Source organism: Podarcis tiliguerta (assembly GCF_965153285.1).
Source record: "Podarcis tiliguerta genome assembly, chromosome: 8".
NCBI lineage: Eukaryota > Metazoa > Chordata > Lepidosauria > Squamata > Lacertidae > Podarcis > Podarcis tiliguerta.
Genome location: NC_139541.1, coordinates 16,256,813 through 16,277,096, shown reverse-complemented (window position 1 = coordinate 16,277,096; position 20,284 = coordinate 16,256,813). Strand labels below are relative to the sequence as shown.

General features: G+C 45.0%; 1 protein-coding gene across 31 annotated transcripts in view; it reads right to left on the bottom strand.

The window, feature by feature from the left end:
• Positions 1 to 20,284, bottom strand: part of RERE (arginine-glutamic acid dipeptide repeats) — a 340,996-nt gene that overhangs the window by 58,574 nt on the left and 262,138 nt on the right. For all 31 annotated transcript variants that reach the window (XM_083453656.1, XM_083453669.1, XM_083453672.1 and 28 more), the window contains one exon: positions 13,126 to 13,206. In XM_083453656.1, coding sequence (XP_083309782.1) covers positions 13,126 to 13,206 — 81 coding nt within the window. The remainder of the gene's footprint in view (positions 1 to 13,125; positions 13,207 to 20,284) is intronic.

Sequence of the window (20,284 nt, the reverse complement as noted above, 5' to 3'; positions counted from 1 at the left end):
CTCGTGAGGAAGTCCCCTACATTTGTTGGTCCATCTGTCTGCCTCCCTTCCTTCTGGAATAAAATAAAATGGATTTGGGTGTCCCTAGGGCTTGTACTTGTTAATATGGATGTGTAAGCTCTGAATTTGTTTACTTAACAAAATTTACACACCACTAGATTACAATAAAACCTCTAATCAATTTACAATAAACAAAAAACCCCCCACATCTTTTCGCTAAATTGGTGCAATTATTATACACAGCACTGTCCATGGCCCAAGATTGCTGAAACACAAGAGGTATTTGATAGCACTGTAAAAAGACAGTTTAAAAATGTATCTAAAAATCAACAGTAGGCAAAAAGGGATAAAAGTGCATGCCAACAATTTACATGTCTGTATAGGCTTATCTAAATAAAAGTATGTTTAGCAGCTGCCAAAAAGAGCAAGTGAAGGCAGCTGCCTTACATCAATAGGTGGGGAGTTCCAAAGGGTATGTGCTGCCACAATAAAAGACCAATTTGTTGCAAGTATTATGTGGCACCTCTGGCAGTGCCAGTTCTGCAGATCAAAGTGATCAAGTGGACATATATGGCTATTGCCATGCCCCTGGCCACCACACATTTAACAAGCTGCATTGCTCTTTTTATATTTTGCTGGAAGCTGCTTAGAGTGGCTGGGGCTACCCAGTCAGGTGGGTGGCTAATCATCATCATCATCATCATCATCATCATCATCATCATCTTTACCACCACCTTGGAATCATTTTGCTACTTTCAGAAGAAGAAAAGCAGGTAGTGGTAAAGAGAGATTTGATTAATTTATCTTCTAGTTTAAGTAATGAAAGTTTGGGAGCCCTGGCAAGTCGTCTCTTTTGCTTTTGCTTTTTTTAAGGCAAGGGAACATAATTAAGCTTACTGGCAACAAAGCTAATCAAAACTCCAACAGGCACAAAGGGAAAAAGAAAACATTTCCCGTGTATCACATCCTCCCCTCTGGCCCCGCGCCCAGGGCTTTCAGTGCAACTTTTGAACAAAGACGAAAGCCACCTAATATGTTTCGCAACAGCATTAGCAAAGGCCCCGCCCCCAAGCAACCCTGGCTGCAAGGAAGGGCTTGAAGAAAGGCCTACCTTTTAGGTCAGAAAGCCCTGCGTTCAGAAAGGGAGAAAATGCTACTGCAGGAGGAAGAAGGTTCTCTGGCTACCCAGCTTCACAGAGAGTGAAATAAGTCCCTGAGCCACGGCAGGAGAGGGCAGGGCTGCCCCATCAAAGCTAGTATGGGAAGTGGAAGAGGAGGAGGAATCAAACTGGCATTCCTCTTTGTTCCAATTAACCTAGGGCACTACCCACCAGGAAGTTCTCCCATGCATGCAAAGCTACTTCGAAAGAGGCAAGAATGGAAGCATTTCTTGAAGTATTCCAAAACAACTGAAAGGATTTTCTGTGCAACAAAGCGGATGGGGTGTCCCAGGCTGGCGCAAGGAGAAGTGGAGGCTGTTGCCTTATAGCAAATGGGGCACTGCCCCACCAACCTCCGTGTTCCCACTAATTCAGCTCCCACCTGCCTGATTTACTTTCAACCATGCCCAGAACTGACTGTCACTTCTCTCTTCTTCCTTTGTTGTGGGGTTGTCTCAGGAAGGAGGTGGTTGGAGGCAAAAAGCTAGGGTTAGCTGGCTCTGCCTGTCGTTCACTCTGGCTCCACCAACTGTTAGCCTCCTTGCCTTCAGTCCTAACAGGCCCAATAGCCAACAGCCACTACTGGCAATGAGAGTCCTGGGCAAGCTGTGGGCTGGCTCATCAGCCATGCTGGAGAAGCGTATTTGCCAAACTCTCTACACATTCTTTCCTCCCTTCTTCTCCTTATTTCCGTAAGAAAATGAGAGGGTAGGAAGGGGAGAAATGTTTTCCAAAAAAAGCCTATAAAGGACTTTATTTTAGCCTCCATGTCACCAGGTGTTCAAAATAGGGTGGCACCAATCAAGATGGTGCCAGCCTATTCTGAAAGGTGCCTTACCCCTTATGTTGAGGCTGGCCACACCCAAAAGACACAGCTTCTTCTCCAATGTTGTGCTATTTCAAGTGGGCATGTAATACATCAGTGATGGCCAAACTTGGCCTTCCAGCTGTTATGGGACTACAACTCCTATCATCCCTAGCTAACAGAACCAGTGGTCAGGGATGATGGGAATTGTGGTCCCAAAACAGCTGGAGGGCCAAGTTTGGCCATCACTGTAATACATGAGCATCTAAGGCCACCTATCCTAACCTAGCCCCCTCCAGATGCTCTGGGCTACAGCTCCCAATGGCCGTGGTGGCTGGGGCTGATGAGAGATGTAGGCCGAAACATCTGAAGGGCATCAGGTTATCAAAAGCTGACCTAAGGAAGCTTTTTTTATATAAAGGCATAGTTTTTGCCCAAGCACAACCCCCACAATGAGCCTTAACAAGGCCACTCACTAACTGCAGAGGCCTCCGCTGGTGTGTAGCCAAACAGCTGAAGGATCCTCCCTACCAGCCAGGAATGCAAACTATGCTTCCAGGGTCAAGCTGAGATGTTTCAAACAGGAAGGAAGGAGACTTGTCTAAAAAGCTGAAACTGCTTTATACTTCTGAGACCATGCATCATATTTCCTCAAACTGCGCAGGAGATGGGCACACATTTTGGGGCAGGTGAAAGAGAAAAGGGCCACTTAGGTCTTCCTTATCTTAGCTGAAAGTGGAGAGATCTCTCTTGTTGTCTCAGAGGGCAAAAGATACTGGAATAGCTTAAACTATAAAAAGAGAGATTTGCAGAGGGCCAACTGTAGCTCCCCAGGAACAGCCTCTTCAGCAAGTGATGAGGGAGCACAGTTTGAAGATGGTTCAGAGGGCAATTGCTTGTCAAACTTCCTACTCTCATGACGGTGTTTCCATATTGACTTGTCTGCTGGAGAGTCCACTTATGTGCCTACTGGGATATCCCTGGAGATGGCAGAAGATTCCAAGTTTATACTGCCTGCTGGCCATGCCAAAGGAAGCGCCTTAGAATGAGTAAGTTCAGCATTGTCTACAAAGACTGGCAGCAGCAGCTGTACCAGTGGTTGCTGGGGACTGAACCTGGGACTTTCTGCATGACAAGTGTGTGTAATATCACTGACCTAAGGCCCTTCCCTAATGGCCAGGAGAGTCACAGGAACAAAGCATATGCCTTAAGACTGCTCTTTCAGTCCTTAGGGAACTCCAGGTATATGGGACCCAAACACAGTTGTACCGTCGACAAAATTCACATTGTACGACAATAAAATACAATACAAAAAATAAAAGAAGCAATAAAAATACAACTAAATCAGCACGAATAGTTAATGTGATGGATAAGCCATCTCCTATCTTTAGGACATGCCACAGACCACTAGGGATCACAGTCTGGGAACCCGCAGAATAGAAGGCAGATGCACAAGTTTCCAAAATATATAGTAGATCATGTAACAATATGAGGAACCACGTAGGAATTACTGGGGGAAAACAAGAGCATTTCAAAATTTTAAATGTGTGTGTGTGTGTGTGTGTGTGTGTGTGTGTAGAAAAACCAGGCAGCGGGGCATCGATTTCCCCTACAGAATTTGGCTCTGCTCTCCCAAGTAAGTACCTTCCTCTCCCAGAAACCAGCAGCAGAGTCACTGGCTCACAGCACAGGCAAGATGCAATCTGCTAATGGCTCCCCTCTTGCTTGCAATAATATTTTACTTCTAGCACACAGTAAACCTGATGAACAAAAGCAAACATCATGGTTTCAATCTCCTAAGTAAACTAGAAAACAGAGCTGCTGCATAAATAGCTGGCTTGATTTACTGCCCGTGGTAAACAGAGCTAGCAGAATCCAATGTTGGCACCAGAAGGCCAGCTCCTGTTTTATGATTTCGGGGACAACTGCATCTGGAAATATATTTCGGGGCACGGGAGGGGCTACTCAAGCAGGGCAGCAGCCAAGAGGTTAAAGAACTTGGCTCTGCTCCCGGAGGCTGCAGGGGACAGGCGCTTGCTTTCTCTCACATCAAATGGCTGCCTCCAACTCAACTGAGCCCTAGTAGCTCACCATCATAGTCTTTGAAAGTCCATAAACAAGTGTAGCCAGCATGCAACATCCCAGAAATATCTTTACCACCCTGCTCCAATAAGCAGCTTGGCTATGGGTAAACTTTTGCCACTGTGAAAATTGCAAACAATTTAAGCTGACATGGTTCCACACTAGACAACCTGGGTATTTTTAATTCTCTGCAGATCCGTTTTTTCCTATGTGCATGGATAACCAATGGTTCCTGTTCTAGATGTTGTGGACTCCAACTCCCATCATCCCCAGCTAGCATGGCAAATAGCCAGGGATGGTGGGAGATGCAGTCTGAAAAAATCTGGAAGGAACCACGTTGGCTACCCATGCAGTAAACTATGTGCATGTTTAATTCTTTTCTGTCTCTTTTTAATACTTCCATGTTATTAAAGTGTACTTCCTTGTCTTGGTTGCTTAATCCCTCACTGAAATCTCTCCAGAGGGATTGGTTCAATCTCTCTGTGGTGGAATGTCGCTTTTCCGCCTCCACTGGCACAAATTTGCTTTTTCCCATCTGTATCCAGCAGTGCATTGAGGTAGATGTGGTGGAAACAAGGCTGTAAGCCTTTTGGATATGCATAGTCTCAAGGTGGGAAGATGCATACCTGCCAGGCCCATTCAGAACACCTGTGCAAGGCAAAATTTGAAAACCAAAGACTTGCTGGCCAAAAATAGCACTGGAATTGCATACTCGGCTCAAGTTTTAAGCTATGAAGTCATACTCAGCACAAGCAAGCAGAGTCTATGCACACGGCAGGATTACACAAGTTGTCAAAATGTGGCTCTTCAAGCAAAGCCCTTCTTGCTATCAGCTAACATGGTAGGTAGATCATCAGCTTTAACAATCAGATCCTTAACCCATTTCGAATCCAGAAAAATCTGGAGAAAATACCTTCAGCTTAACTGCTTTCAAGGCATCTCTGCCTTCAGAGATCATGCCTACTGGTTCACCTTTCATCATCTTTCTTTGGTACTAACAAAATTTTTAAAAAGTCATTACTACTAAATTTAAGCCTGGTCAAATTTTTAAGACAAGTACATGGTGCTTTGTGTTGAGATTCCTGCATTGCAGGGGGGTTGGACTAGATAATCCTTGGGCGCCCTTCCATCTCTACAATTCTATTGATTCTAGGATCCATACCAGTTGATAATGAAACAAGAGTAGCACCATGTGTTTCAACTGCTCCTTTCCATCAGAAACTGAGTTCACATGGAGAGCTAAATATACTGCTTTGGACAGGTGAGGCCAGCTCAAGAAAGAACCATTCTCACTGATGTGCTACCTTTCCATATGCAGAAAGCCTTTGATGGTGAGGAGGATTCAAACATGAGAATCTCCCTTTCCCCACCCACATCTGGCATGTACTGTCAGTCTCTCTCTCTCTCTCTCTCTCTCTCTCTCTCAAAGACACAAGGCCTCCCCACACCGAGAACTTATAATTTTGGGATGTTCTGGAAATCTCCGTTTTTCATATCCCTACGTTTGTTCCTAGAACAAACAGTCTGCGTGTGGTGTGTGGATCCTTGCTTAGGTGGCACAAGAACACAAGATGATACCTGCTGGATCACGGCCGAGGCTGGTCTTTGCTAAGCGTGTTTGAGATTAATGGTTTAAATGAGTGGGGTAGACTAGACATTCAGTGGGGAAACATCCCTTACCGGGGGGGGGGGGGAGCTGGGGGAGGGGGAGAGATGGCTTTGCAGCATATGCGAATGGCTTGCCAATTCTGAGCAAACCAGCAGGCCCACTGTTGCAGTCTGTTGTGTGGGTGAGAGTGGGCAAAGATTTCAGGAGACAAGATTGATTGCGCGACTCGGAGGCCTGCATTTGTACATATTTACATTGAAGAGAACCAAATGAAGAAAAATGGATGTAAAAACACACACACACACAATCCAGTGTGCATTGGAAGTTTTGTGGCAGCTATTTTGTAGCACTGCACAAGAACTAAGCATTCTGGAGGAACAGTTCCATGAGGCTTGAAACATAGGATAGGGTGGGTGGATCTCCCCCCTCCATAATGATGCCCCTGCCAAGCCAAGTACCGCTCCTACAGCCTGTTGATCACCAGGATAGACTTTAATGCAGCATTTCTGCTGTGGGTAAATACAAAAAGAGAGGGGTTGGGGGCAGAATCAGGCCATTATCTGACTTAATAAACGGAAGGCCAGCCTGCGATTTCACAGAAACGAAAAATCCCTCCCCCTCCTGTAATATCCAGAATGAGGCAGGCCAGAACGAAGAGGAGCAGAAGCAGGGGTTGTTTATGTTGGCAGCCGATTCCAGCCCTAATGGGAAATTTCAGCTTTGGTTGCATCAGGAAGAGAGACGAGGGAGGGAGGGAGGGAGAGAGCAAGTTATTAAGGTGGGGGAGAGAAGGTATGGTATTTGAAGAGCAGTGGCAACAACAAAAATGCTTACATGGCAAGTGAGAAAATTAAGAGCCAAGGCCCCGACGCTGTATTAATACGCCTCATCATTAGGGAAACAAACCTTCTGCACAAAAATAAAGACTTCCTGTGGGAAAGCAGGGCAAGAGGGTTGTGTCCATACTGTCTATGCACAATTAAGGCTCTGCTCCCGGCATTAAAAAAAAAAAAAAAGTGTTATGAGATCCACAGTTAAAAGGGGTGGGAATGTCTGAGGTTCAGTGAAGTCAGGGCTTTGCACTGAGGGGGTGAAAAGCCCTTGCCTAAGCAATTATCCCATTCCCTTCATTAAAGGAAATTTGCAGTTTAAGTGGGGGCAGGTGGGAGGAACGAGGGAGAATCATTAACTCCAGCCAGCCTGCAAATGCACTGCTGCATCTGTTCACGGTCAGCCTGCGTAGATTGCACAGGTGGAGCTGAGGACCCCAACAAAACTTCCTACCAAACTTCTGTGGGCTTAAGAAAAAGTACCATATATACTAGAGTATAAACCGACTTTTTCAGCACATTTTTTATGCTGAAAATGCCCCCCATGGCTTATCCTCGAGTGAGGGTCCTTTTGGGCTGCTCCTTCCTCCTCATCCGCCTTTGCCGCTGTTGGTGGCAGCAGAGGAGGAATGAGCAGCCCTAAAGCAGCCCTTCTGGGCTGCTTGTTCTTCCTCTGTTGCTGCCGCCACTAGCCTCTGCCTCTCGGCAGCACCCTAGGTAGGCAAGGGGATGGGAGGGGCTGGGGGGGAGAGAGAAGCCCCCTCTGCTGTGTGCGCATGCACGAGCGCACACACGCACTCCGGCCCACCAGGAGGTTTGTGGTGTGGTGAACCGGCTTATAGTCAATAATTTTTCCCAGTTTTTTGTGGTTAAATTAGGTGCCTCAGCTTATATTTGGGTCGGCTTATATTCAAGTATATACGGTACCTTGACCTTTTCCAAACCACATGTGCAGCATTGCAATACATTGTGTGTGTGTGTGTCTTTTCAGCAGAAACTGTTTAAGAAAGCCAAATTGTGGGATTATGTAACACTGGATTAAGTGTTAATGAGCCAAGAATGCCACTGTTTGTCTAGGACCCTGAATCTAAAATTAAATAACTCTGGACGTTGGAAAGGGTAACACTATGGTAATTCTTACCTCCTAAGGTACTAAAAGCGCCATTTGTTTAGCCCGGGCAACCTGTCCCAACAATGCTGCCCTTGGCCTGAGAGGAAAACAGGAGAGAGAAATAATGCCTTAAAAAAAAATTTAAAAATACACCTTTGGGTGCAGTCCAGCAACTTCAGGGTTCCACACATCATGCCTCATCCCAACCTGTAAACTGAAAGCTCACTTGGCCAATCCCTCAAAACAAATTCAGACACAAGGGTGGGATGAGGAAGCATGTGGTACAGTCCTCTTGGAACTGTACCATTCAAAAATTCAACTCTGAAACTGCACATTTAGATGCTCTCCTAGCACCCCCACCTCCCTCCCTCTCTCTCTCTGCACCTGGAAAGGTCACATTTAGATGTCCCAGCCTCCCTGACATGCTAACGTCCTACTTTTTGGTCACTTACAAAACATATAATCTTCCCCTGGCATTTTTGTGCAGTACAATCCCACGGAAGACTGTACCACTGCCTTTTCAGGAACATTATGAATTACTTTCAACACACCTTTATAACAGCAATGGAATAAACAGATACATTCTTAGTCACTGACCCTCAGTTATGGCCTTTCAGGGCCCAGGTGTGAGATCCGACAGATGTTTCAATCCAGTATTTATTAGAACACAAATTATTTTAACTGTAACATGCCCAGAGAACTAGCAACAGAGCAGGCTAGAAAATAAAAATCAATAGCTGCACGATAAAATTAAAACCTTGGTTTATTGAGAAGAAAGGATGAAGGGAGTGTATCTGTAGGAATATGATCTCCTTAAACCCTAGATTAAAAGTAAGACGACAACAAGAAATTTAACTACCATTTAATTTTTAAAAATGGGGGGAGGGGAGTGTACAAATTATGACAATGAAACATGAAAATCAACCTAAAGCAGGTGAAAAGTCAGTTACCTGCAACAGCACAGCAAGTAACTATCACCTCCAGGCGAAAAGAAACCAAACCCTTTGTAAAAAGAGACAGTTCTTTCCATTCAGGCTATTGAATAGCAGCAAATAACTTAAGACAGGTTGGTATGTGAAAGCAGGCAGGCAGGCAACTTGTTTTAGTCTGATTTGCAAAGGAAAGGTGTAGCATTAATTTATATGTCAGTAACTGAAAATAAAAATGCAAACCCTTCTTCCTCTCCAAGGTTCACATGCCCTGAACTATCCCAATGCCTCTAAAATTGTCAAGTTTTCCTACGTCAGACTCAGCACACTGGTTTCTGTAAGGAGGAGACCAAACTCAGAATAAGATGTGGTGATGGCCATCAACCTGGATGACTTTAAACGGGGTTCAGACAAATTAATGGAGGATTAGGCTATCAGTGGCTATGAGCCATAATGTTGATACCCTAGCTCCACTTCCCCCCCAAGGATCAGGGGCAGCACATCTCTGAATGCCAAACTCTGGGGAAGCGAGGCTGCTGCAATCTCATGTCCTCCTCCTGGGCTTCCCAGAGACATCTGGTTGGTCATTGTGGGATTGTGGATGCTTGACTAGATGGGTCTTAGTTCTGATCCAGCAGGGCTCTTCTAATATTCTTAGGAGCCTCGGTTCCTGCACAACCAGCTCACAAAACGTGGAGTAGAATGTAGAATCTGTTTATAAAAACATACCCACCAGGGGCCACACTCATTGGCGAGAAGTGCCCTTGCCACACTTGAAAAGCAAATATAGCAGATATATAGGATGTGGGAGTCCTTTCCCCCCGCTCTATTGAATTATAGAATTGTAAGAGTTAGGAGGGACCCTGAGGAACATCTAGTCTGATGCCCTGCAATGCAGGAATCTCAACTAAAGCAACAATGACAGGTGGCCATCCAACTTCTGCTTAAAAACCTTCAGGGGAGTCCACCACCTCTGGTGGGAGACTGTCAAACAGCTCTTAGTGTCAGAAAACTCTTCCTCGTGTTTAATTGGAATATCCTTTCTTGTAACTTGAAGCCATTGGTTCAGGTCCTAACCTCCAGAGCAGAAGAAAATGATCTGGCTCCATCCATTTAGATATTTGAAGGTGGCTATCACACCACCTCTCAGTTGTCTCTTTTCCAGGCTAAGCATACCCAACTCCCTCAACCATTCCTCATAAGGCTTGGCTTCCAGACTTTTGATCATCTTGGTTACCTTCCTCTGCACACCTTCCAGCTTGCCAATATCCTTTGTAAATTGTGGTGCCCAGAAGTGGACAAAGTACTCCAGGTGTGGCCTGACCAAGATAGAATAGAGCAGGACTATGACTTCCCTTGATCTGGACACTATGCAGCCTAGAATGGCATTTTTTTGTTGCAGTATCACACAGTTGACTCATGTTAAGTTTGCAGTCTACTAAGACCCCGAGATTATTTTCACATGCAAGCCAGGTGTCCCTCATCATATATTTGTGCAGCCTCTTCCTGCTTAAATGTGGAAACTTACATTTGTCCCTATTGAAATTCATTTTGTTAGGAAGCTGCCTTACGATGAGTCAGACCATTGGTCCACCTAGTTCACAACTGTCTACACCCACTGGCAATGGCTCTCCAGGGTTTCAGACTCATCTCCACCTGGAGAGGCCATTGGAAATTGAAGCTGGGACCGTCTGCATGCAAAGCAGGTTCTCTGCCCCCTTAATTAGGGCACTTTCCCGCAGCATTGTGCTTGGTTGCCGGTGGCAAGGAAATCTCCACTAGGAGACTTCTGGGAGGAAAGAATTAGGAAAGTTGGCACTTCTGCTCCTTTATGCCATGGGTGACTAACATATTCATTTTATTAATGATTTAAATGAACTCATATCCCATCCATATGTGAAAGCAGGCTAATAAAAACCATAGTAGGCTAGCAATTTTTTGTGGACTTGTTTGCAAGATGAGGAAATTTCAAACCAGAAGGAATTTAAGCTCACACAGCCATTTAATACACATGCACAAATTCAAGTCAGAGAATACTAGCCTAAGCCTATGATTCTAATATAATGTGCAGAAGGCACATCCACTCAAGAAGACCCAGTTAATTTAATGGGCCTAAGTTAGCCATATCCATTAATTTCAGATAGTCTACTCTTGAGTAGGACTAGTTTTGGCTACAACTCAGCGAAACTAACTCCTCTTCACTGCCCTTGGACTGGGTTCTGGGTCAAAGGATGCTATTGGTAGGTAAAAAATTATGGGGTTCAGATGCTTACTATTTTAATAATAATAATAATAATAATAATAAGCGCAGACTAATTCCAAACAATATTATCCAAAACAAAAGAGAGATCCTCAGTTGTAATGCATTCTAACTGGCATTCCCAAGGTCAAATTCAAGGCAGTCACACCAGCTAAATTAGCCAAGGCCAGGTAAATATGCCTTGGAACTTGCACCCAAGGGTACAACAAGCTGGTCCTAGCTGTGTCATGATCCCAACAAACAAGAGCCACTCTTCCACTTCAAGGCTCGTGTTGCTCTAGATTCACTTTCACTATGGGTTGCCCTTTCTTCCTTCCCTTCTTTCCTTCCTTCCTTCCTACTGTGCTATCCCATTCTTAACAATATGAAGCAAAAAAAGGGAGTGGGGTCGTTTTAGGAGGAGAAAACAAACCAAGAAAGCTTGTAAAATCAAAAGCATTATTTTTTGTCTTTTTTAAAGCACACAAGAGCAAGTCTGTGTCCGGCCCTGCCCTCTGTCCCCCCTGCCCCCACCCCCATTCTTGAGCTCTGCCTGATTGAGGAGGCAAGATCAAGCAAGAGGAAACCTGTGGGCAAGAACAGGAAGCAGAGATTAAACAACCCATTGTAGGTCAAAGGTTACTCGCAGATCAGTTACCACTAGAGGCATGAGAGGCTGACGCTCAGTTGAGACCCCAACACAGGACATCAAACAGCTCGAGCTTCAATGCCCCATCTCCACTAACACAAAATGTTTAGGCCTCCCACAATAAAAATGTGATGCTTGAGTGGCGTCAGCACCCTGAGTTCTTTTTTTCACAGAGCCTGTAACCCTTCCCCGCCCCGCTTTTTCCCTTCTTCTAAAGGGGAGGGCACAAGTTATGTGACTTGGCAAGTTCAAAGTCCAACAAGGGTGACTGGGCGAACCTCCTTTTTCCCACCTGACTTTGCAAAAAAATGAAATATATATATACACACACCCACACCCGTATCATTGCAGAGAGTGAATAATTTAAAAGGACTTTGTTAGATACGTAAAACAAAAAAATCTGCTCACAACCTATTTCTTTATATATTTTTAACAATGTTTGTTAGGGTGTGTGTCCATTTGTTTTGTTTTGTTTTTATTAAGAAAAGGATATAACTTTCTTCCCAGAGCCTTTGTCCAATGAGAAAGTTATTAAAATGCAGAAGTTTACTTTTCCTTTATAATCGTTTGCCCATCGCGGGGACAAAAAGCAAGAAAAACTCTGCAGGAAGCCTGCCTGCCTGGTGTATGTGATGTTACAATTAATCCTTCACGATGACAGGTCCTCGTGTCACAACACAGTAGCTCAACAGTCGTATTTCGCACCATGGAGGAAAACCTCAGAGTCCAAGTTACTCAATTAAATTAAAACCATGACTCACAATCACAGTGACTCTCTTCCTGCCTGCCTCTGTTCAGAGAAATGAAGACGACGACATTTTCGTGGCAAAGAGGTTCCACCATGAGAAACCATTCTTTAATCATTTGTTGAACAATCGCCTTGATGTTGCTTTAAAAATATGCAAGTGTCCCACGGAGCAAGCACCCAGAGACAAATACTACCTCTGCCTGCCGTTTTTCATTGCTCTTTTCCTAACCAAAAGGCAAAAAGGGAGCCTGTCCCTTATACAAGCGGCAAACAGAAACTACCAGCAGCTCTGAAAACAGAAGCTTCTAGAGATAGGAACTACTAGACCTCAACCGATCCTAATCTCCCCTGCTTTCTAAAAGGAAAGGCATTTATTTCTTATTTTCTCTAATGCAGGCACCTGCAAGATTTTCAGCAAAAAAAAAAAAAAAATCTGTCAGCTGGATGGTTGTGTAGTGGCAGGAAGGATCCTATCGGCTGCGAAACAAAAACTGTCATCTGCTAACGGCTGAAGCGTTAAGTGACACACACACAACAACCTCCCGGCACAGCCAGGGCAGACACCCCGACTCACCCTACAGAGACTTCTGTTCCTCGAAATGCAATTAGAATCGGCTTCAATACGGCCTTCAAGTTTAGTAACGCAACGACTATCTTTGCAACTACTATCATCACATCATCCATTTAAAATTAGGTCTGAGCTGCGTCCCTAAACTGCCAGCACCATCTGATCAAACACGCGTTGGTAAAGTAAGCCGGTTTACTTTCTCAAGTCTATTGCTTTGGGGGGGGGGGGAACACACACCCGCACACAACAGCTCTGAAAACTGTCCCAGAAGCAGCTGAGTTAAAAGCCCAGCACAGGGTTAAAAGGCAACAGCTTTGTACGATCAAATGGAGGAATGCAGAGTGCCATAAAACACGCACACACAAACAAGTTACATAAAGTCCATGGATACTTACTGTTTCCTTATTGGGAAGCAGCTCTTTTCGGATCCTGAAGAAGTTCTTCCCATACTGTCTGAGCCCTTTAATGAAGCGTTTCTGTGTTTAAAACAAAAATAGAATGTCAGCAAAGGCAAAGAGAAAATCTCTTTAACCAGCACGGTAGTTTAAAAAGTTACCGGATTAGGGGTTGCACAAGAACACACACAAATATGCAGGTTAAGTCCCCCAGAAATTGCAAATTTTCAAATTTCAGTCTCAAGTCTCAACCAGGATTCAATGATGATTATTTTTTTAAGAAACACACGAGAAAAAAAAACACCTTTTAGCTCAAAATGACATAGGCTGTGTGCTTTGTTTGGAGGGCTTTGAGAAGGCAAGCTGCTGGTTTCAGTGAAAATAAATGTTGAAAATCTGAAGCAAGATCTAATTCCATTTTAAGCTGGGGGTGGAGGAGCAAGAGAATAGTGCTTTTCCTTCTCTACAATTCTGGACAGAGAAGGGGGTTGCTGTCTGAGCTGTGAAAAGATGAAAAACTCATTCCGAGCTCAAAGCATCCAGGTTTCTTTTGAAAGTTTATATATATTTATACAGAGAGAGGTATATGGAGAAAATTTCCAAATAAATCTCTTCCAGGAAAAGAAATAAGACTGCTTTACTATTCCCCACCTTTTTGGGGGGAGAATCAGTCCATATTTAGTTCCAAAATCCAGGGCTGCCAAAGACTTCCGTTCGGGCTTCCCAAATAATCCAGTTTGGCAATGATTAAAAACAAAACAAAAACAAACCGCAACACACAAAATACAGCCCACCCCACCTCCCCAAAAAACTCAACACTTCTGTGTTTGCAGATTTCTCGGTTCCAACACTCCTCCCCTAAATACACAGAGAGTGGGAGGGTGGGGGTGGAGGGGAGAAAAGAAGAGTTTCAAAGTGATGTTTAAATCCGGATCGGAAAGAGAGCCGGAGAAGGAGCAAAGGGTTTTTCAAAGCTCTCCCCCACCACAAAACACAAGCACGCGCGCACACCGATTGCACAAAAATGCCTGACGTACAAACTGACACACACAAACAAACACACACACCCTGCGGAGGGGTGATTTCCCTTCTGGGAGGGGGAAGAGGAGGAGGAAGAAGAACTCCGAAGCAACAAACCAGCCGCCGCCAAAGCAGAGAGCAGCGTTTCTCCTTTGCCTGTTTCAGCCGCTGCTGAGAGTGGAGGGGAAGAGTCAAAATCCGGATCTCCAAGTAGGGGCGTCCTGCATGAAGGTGGCAGCGGAGGAGGCAGCAGCCGGAGGAGCCGGGGATCGCTTGTTACCCGGGGAGGCTCTGACACTACAAAAGGGGAGGGAAGAGGCAGCGGCGGCGGCGGCGGCAGCTTAACATGTGATCTGAGCTGGGCTGAGCGGCAGAAGGGAGAAAGAGAGAAACAAGAGGCACCGGGCGAGCTGCAAAAGGCGGCCTGGATCACCTAGGCAGACTCCCCGCAGCAGAGGCTGTAGGAGGACCGTTAGCAAGAGGGGCAGCCGACGCAAGGGCCCCGCAAAGGTTCCTGGGGTGCAACTCTCATTATTCCCTGCTAATACCACCAGGCAGTAAAGGTAAAGGGACCCCTGACCATTAGGTCCAGTCGTGGCCGACTCTGGGGTTGCGGTGCTCATCTTGCTTTACTGGCCGAGGAAGCCGGTGTACAGCTTCCGGGTCATGTGGCCAGCATGACTAAGCCGCTTCTGGCGAACCAGAGCAGCGCACGGAAACACCATATACATTCCCGCCAGAGCGGTACCTATTTATCTACTTGCACTTTGACGTGCTTTCAAACTGCTAGGTTGGCAGGAGCAGGGACCGAGCAACGGGAGCTCACCCCGTTGCGGGGATTCGAACCACCGACCTTCTGAACGGCAAGTCCTAGGCTCTGTGGTTTAGACCACAGTGCCACCCGCGTCCCAGAACCACCAGGCAAGTGAGTGCCAAATCTAAGTGCAATATAAATGCTGCCGCTTGTTAGGATGATCATGGCAAAGTGGCTCACATGCATTAATGCTGTAATGCAGGGGCGGCCGACTGAAGTCCTCAAGATGCTGTTGGACTCCAACTCCCTAGCAGCCAGCATAGCCAATAATCAGGATGGTGGGAGTTGTTGTCAAACAACATCATATTGGATATCCATGATGTGCTGATTCCAACACCCAGCATTACAGAAGGGTGGGCTTAGACCAGGTGTGGGGAACCTCCGGCCTTCCAGATGTTGTTGGACTGCAACTCCCATCAGCCCCAGCAAGCATAAGCAATGGCTGGGGATGGTGGGGATTGTAGTTTAGTAAGATCTGCATGGCCAAAGGTTCTCTACAGAGGAAAGGAAAGAGACTTGGCCCGAATCCCATACTTATTTAAAATATGTATATCCTGCCTTTCTATCTGCAAGGCGGTTTAACAACACAAACATGAAGCACAAAGAAATAATACCACCACAAACCCAATCACAAGTCAGTCTTCGTGAGTTTATGGCCGGGGTGGGGTGGGGGATCAAACCTAGGATGCTGCAAAACAAAGATTTATACAAATCCAATAGCAACATACAGGGAGGAAGAAATGTTTTATTCTGAGTTGACCGCAAGATAACAATTTCCCTGACACCTCAAAAAACCAACAGCCAAGTGCTTAATTAAAATAGTAAAGAATATTTAATAAACTTGTCCAAGTATGTTCAGAAATCAAATAGGTTACTTGTGCTTTCCCCCCAGGGGAAGGGTTCTAGGTCATTGGAAAGATCAGCACTGCAATGATTTACATTTGATCCAGTCTCTGTATTTTAGGAAGGGTTTGGCTGGATTCTGGCCACTGCAACTTTCTAGCCCTCTGTCATGGTCCCATTGCCTAGTCTTCTGGTCTAGCAGTAAATTCTACAACCTATATTGTGGGAAGCTGTCGCCTGAACATGCCTTCATGCTCCGAGTTAGTAAGACACCTATCCATCAAAGCTTAGACACTAATTAACACATTGAGCATACCCATGGCACACATATCTGAGCAGGTCTTCCGAGGGGGAACTCTGGGGTTTTTGTTCTGCAAGAGGGGCTTGGGATCTTTAAAGGAGAATTGCCAACACTTTCATTATACAAATTCCCAGCACTCTTTGGGGGGAAGCCAGCAGGGGTTGCCAACCTTTTTGGGCCCATGGGTACATTTACAAACAGGAGAAATTCTCATGGGCCCTGCACACACCACAACCCAACACACATGTCTACTGTCTACAAAGATGTTTCTTTAAGGCCTACTTTCACTGGGAGACGGGGACCCTCCAGGCACAAGGGAACCCCTGTGGGTGCGGATGCTAGCAACTCATGTAGCATTGACACACCCAGGTGTTTCCTTCTGCTTATTGTTTCTTTGTTCTAAAAGAGCAACAGACTGCTAGGTAGCCAACCACCTAACAGCCATTTTCATTTTTTGAATGTAGCTCTTAGCACCCAAGAGTGTGAATGAAAAGGCTCATCAGCTGTCTTTATTACGGACTTGTCTGCATATAATCCACTAAAAGCTATCAACACATTTGTGCTCTAATTTTTATGGGTCCTGAGCAGATACTGAAACTCGGATTGAAACATATTGAGATGCTTGCTAAATATAACCTAATCCCCAGATACAAAAAGTCTCCCCAAATAAAGTCTATTTTTAATCCATCTAGAGATCTCACTCAGAAAGTCCTTCTAAATTTTATGCAGGGGGTGGAGGGGGCCATGTAGCCATAAACACAAACAAGGATCAGTTCAGATTTTGCTACAGAATACGAGTAGATTGTGTTGGCTGAGAAAGATTCTCGTTTTAATGGGAGTGGGTGGGGAGGTGGTAAAAAAGAAAGAAAGACCTTAAGTCTAAGTAAGTGGGGCTGCCAGAACAAACCACTGGGTTGCATCCAACTTATGTCCTACTAGAGCAGACCTGCTTAAATTAATGACCCTAAGTGAGTCATGTCCATTTACTTTGATAGATAGGATTAACACTGGGTACAAGCCATGGATCTCTAAGCACCATGGAATTTGCACCATTGGGATGGTGGTAGGTGGTAGCTTCTGTTCTTTCGTGGGCTTGTGCAACTCAGTTGGCTGGTCCACCTGGCTCCAGCTAGAAATGTTCTGAAATCAGATATGTCTAGCAACTCTACCTGCTGCTGTGACAGAAGGCCAGAGGTTTATTTTTAAACAGAGGAGCAAAAGCAACCCAAAGAAATGTCCCTCTCGAAGAGACATAAAACACCAGGCCTCTTCCTTAAATAACCATCAGCTTTCACCTTCCTGTCCTACTGGTGAAGCTCTATTACCCTTGGCTACTGCTTCCTGTAGCTTGGGGACCATTTTGCGGCTTGCTCTACTCTGACCCCAGTTTAATCCAGCAATTTCCGAGGTTCCCAAACCTCAGTAATCTCCCCGCCAAGGAATGAGATCCTTCTTCTCCTGTGCATTACTCTTGTGGTTTGCATCCTCATTTGTTAAATGCATTATGACAGGTTATTTACTTTGGCCCACAGAGTGGGGAATTGCGGTTTCTTCCCCTCCCCACAAAAGAATTTAACAATTGTACCAGTATGGGGGGGGGGGGGAGTTTCACAGTCCAACTAAATCTTTTTCTTTTTTTAAGAAATGGGCCTCCATTTATTAGACCCTATATGCAAGGGGGATCCAATGAGCCCCCCCCCCCAGTTTTGTACTACAATCTCCATCAACAGCCCTATTAGACATGCTGGCTGGGGCTGATGAGAGTTGTAGTCCACAACATCCGGGGGGGGGGGGGGGAGAGACGGGAACGGACGGACCGGACCACATTGGCTATCCTTGCTATAAGCTGCTTCACACCTTCAGAAAAACTCCTCCCCAACTTGCTGAGTGTTTAAGTGGCTTCTGGGGCACGTTTAGGAAGGGGGAAGACCCTTAACAGTCTTGCATTGTCTAAATTGTATAGATGCTAGAATCCCCCAATTGTTTTACATTTACAACACAACTCTGGACCCCTTCTCAGTAAAAAGTATAAACTTGTCCAGCCTTTTCCAGTCTCCTGATGTCTTGGACTACACAACCAATCAGGCCTGTCTCTGGTCCAGAGCCTGCAACACTTGCTTGAAAATGTAATTATCCAGACCACAAGTCTACCTATTCCAGCATATTTTTATTTATTTATCTCACCTTTCCTCCAAGGAACTCTAGGTGACATACATGGCTCTCTTCCTCCCCATGGAAATCCTACAAGATGGGTTAGGCTAAGTAACTGTGACTGGCCCAAGGTAGTCCAATGAGTTCCAAGGCTGAGCAGGCATTCAAACCCTGGTCTCCCAAGTCCTAGACACTGGCTCCCCCTCTTCTCAAAACTTACAACAACTTGCAGGAACTAGTTCAGGAATCTGTGGCCCTCCAAGTGTTAGTGGACCGCACAACTCCTCTCACCCGACGACTGACCATGCTGGCTGGGGCTGAGATGTGTTGGGAGTCCTGATAAAATCTGGGGAGCGCACAGGTTCTTTACCACTGTGCTAGATCTTCCTCTAGATTTTGGTCACACCTTCCTTTTGCCTGTACTACTTCTACCATTTCAATGGGTGCATACTCAGTTTGCATGGGAATTGGCTGAACCTGTTAGTCCTCACCATTATGCTGTTCCCTAGAAAACATGCAATATTCCCTTGCGAATCAGTGGTCATGGGAAAACTGTCTACTAGGGGAGTTTGTCGGCCATCACTAATCTTATTAATGAACCCCGGTAACATTCTGCAAGGAACTTCAGCATTCAGCAAGGCTACTGGAAAATACTGTTCCTGGCAACCCTAAGATTACTGGATAGAAAAATGTTTTTAGCTGTTTTTAAAAATTTCGCAACTGCTTTTAAATGTTTCAAATTGTAATTGTTTTGGGAATGTTTGCAACTGCTTTGTATTTGTTTTTAAAATGTGTATCTCAGATATAAATTCAATAAATCACCATCATCTCATACCACACTTTGCTTTTAAAAGCCCTTGTCGATTTCGGAAGCTAGTTTGCCATGTATCATAATGTGCACAGATTATCCAGAGACCCAAGCCCAGAGCCTTTTCAGGTGCACACAGACAGTTGGGCACTTATTAGGAACCTGGCTTAAGTTTTTGCGGATTAGCCATCACCATCATAATTATTATCAATGCATATTTCAACTCCGCTCTTCTATTCAAATCAATACTCAGAGCATCTTACAAAAGATAATAGGGTTTCCCCCCCGGCTTTCCATCACATGTATGTTGAACTTTTGGAAATTTATTGTGTCCCTGGAAAAGCAGAGGGCAGAGAACGAAAAGGACACGCTAGCTGTTGATCTCTGTTTTTGATAACTGATTAACATGCCCAACTGTGGATTTACCTCAGGAGCATCCCTGGTTCAATAATTTAAAGCTCTGAATTGCTTCTGTTGCACACCACAGGGCTGGATGAATGTGAGCCATTTAAAGATGAATCCATCTTTTTATAAAAAAAACAAACACTAGTTTAACAAAGTGGCAACAGTCAACTGACAGATCTGGAATGCAGATTTAACAGGTTATCCAAAAACCTTGATGGAATGTTAATTGTTGCGTTTAATCACAGCTTGCGACAATTACGGTTTGCATCCAACCAAGTCCTACTCAGAGCAGACCCACCAATGGATCTAAGTGAGTCAAGTCCATTAATTTCAATGGGTCTACACTGAGTAGGACTAACAGTGGGCACAAAAGTGTGCTCGTATTTTATTACACACAAGTGGAAACTGCAATGAAGTGCTTCACGGCCCCTGAGCAAGTGTAATCCTCAGTGGGCTGTTTGGGGAGCCTTTTTCTCCACCCCACAAAGACTCTATCCCTAAAGCCTTTTTGTACTTCTGCAAACCTGGGGTCTCTCTTCTGATACCTCTTTTGTTGTGGAAGGTGCCTCTTGGCATACAGAAGTAATGCCACTGAACACATGCAATGGCTTCCCCCAAAGAATCCTGGGAACTGTAGTTTTTAAGGCTGCTGGGAACTGCAGCTCTGTGAAGTGTTTATAGGACGGGAGGGGGTGCTGTGCTATATATGCACATTAAATGTATGGTGTGTACTCAAGGACAGTCAAGGCAGGTTGCCAGCCTAGAACTAGAAGTTTCATAAATGTTCTCCACTCATATGGCACTTAATTTTGATATT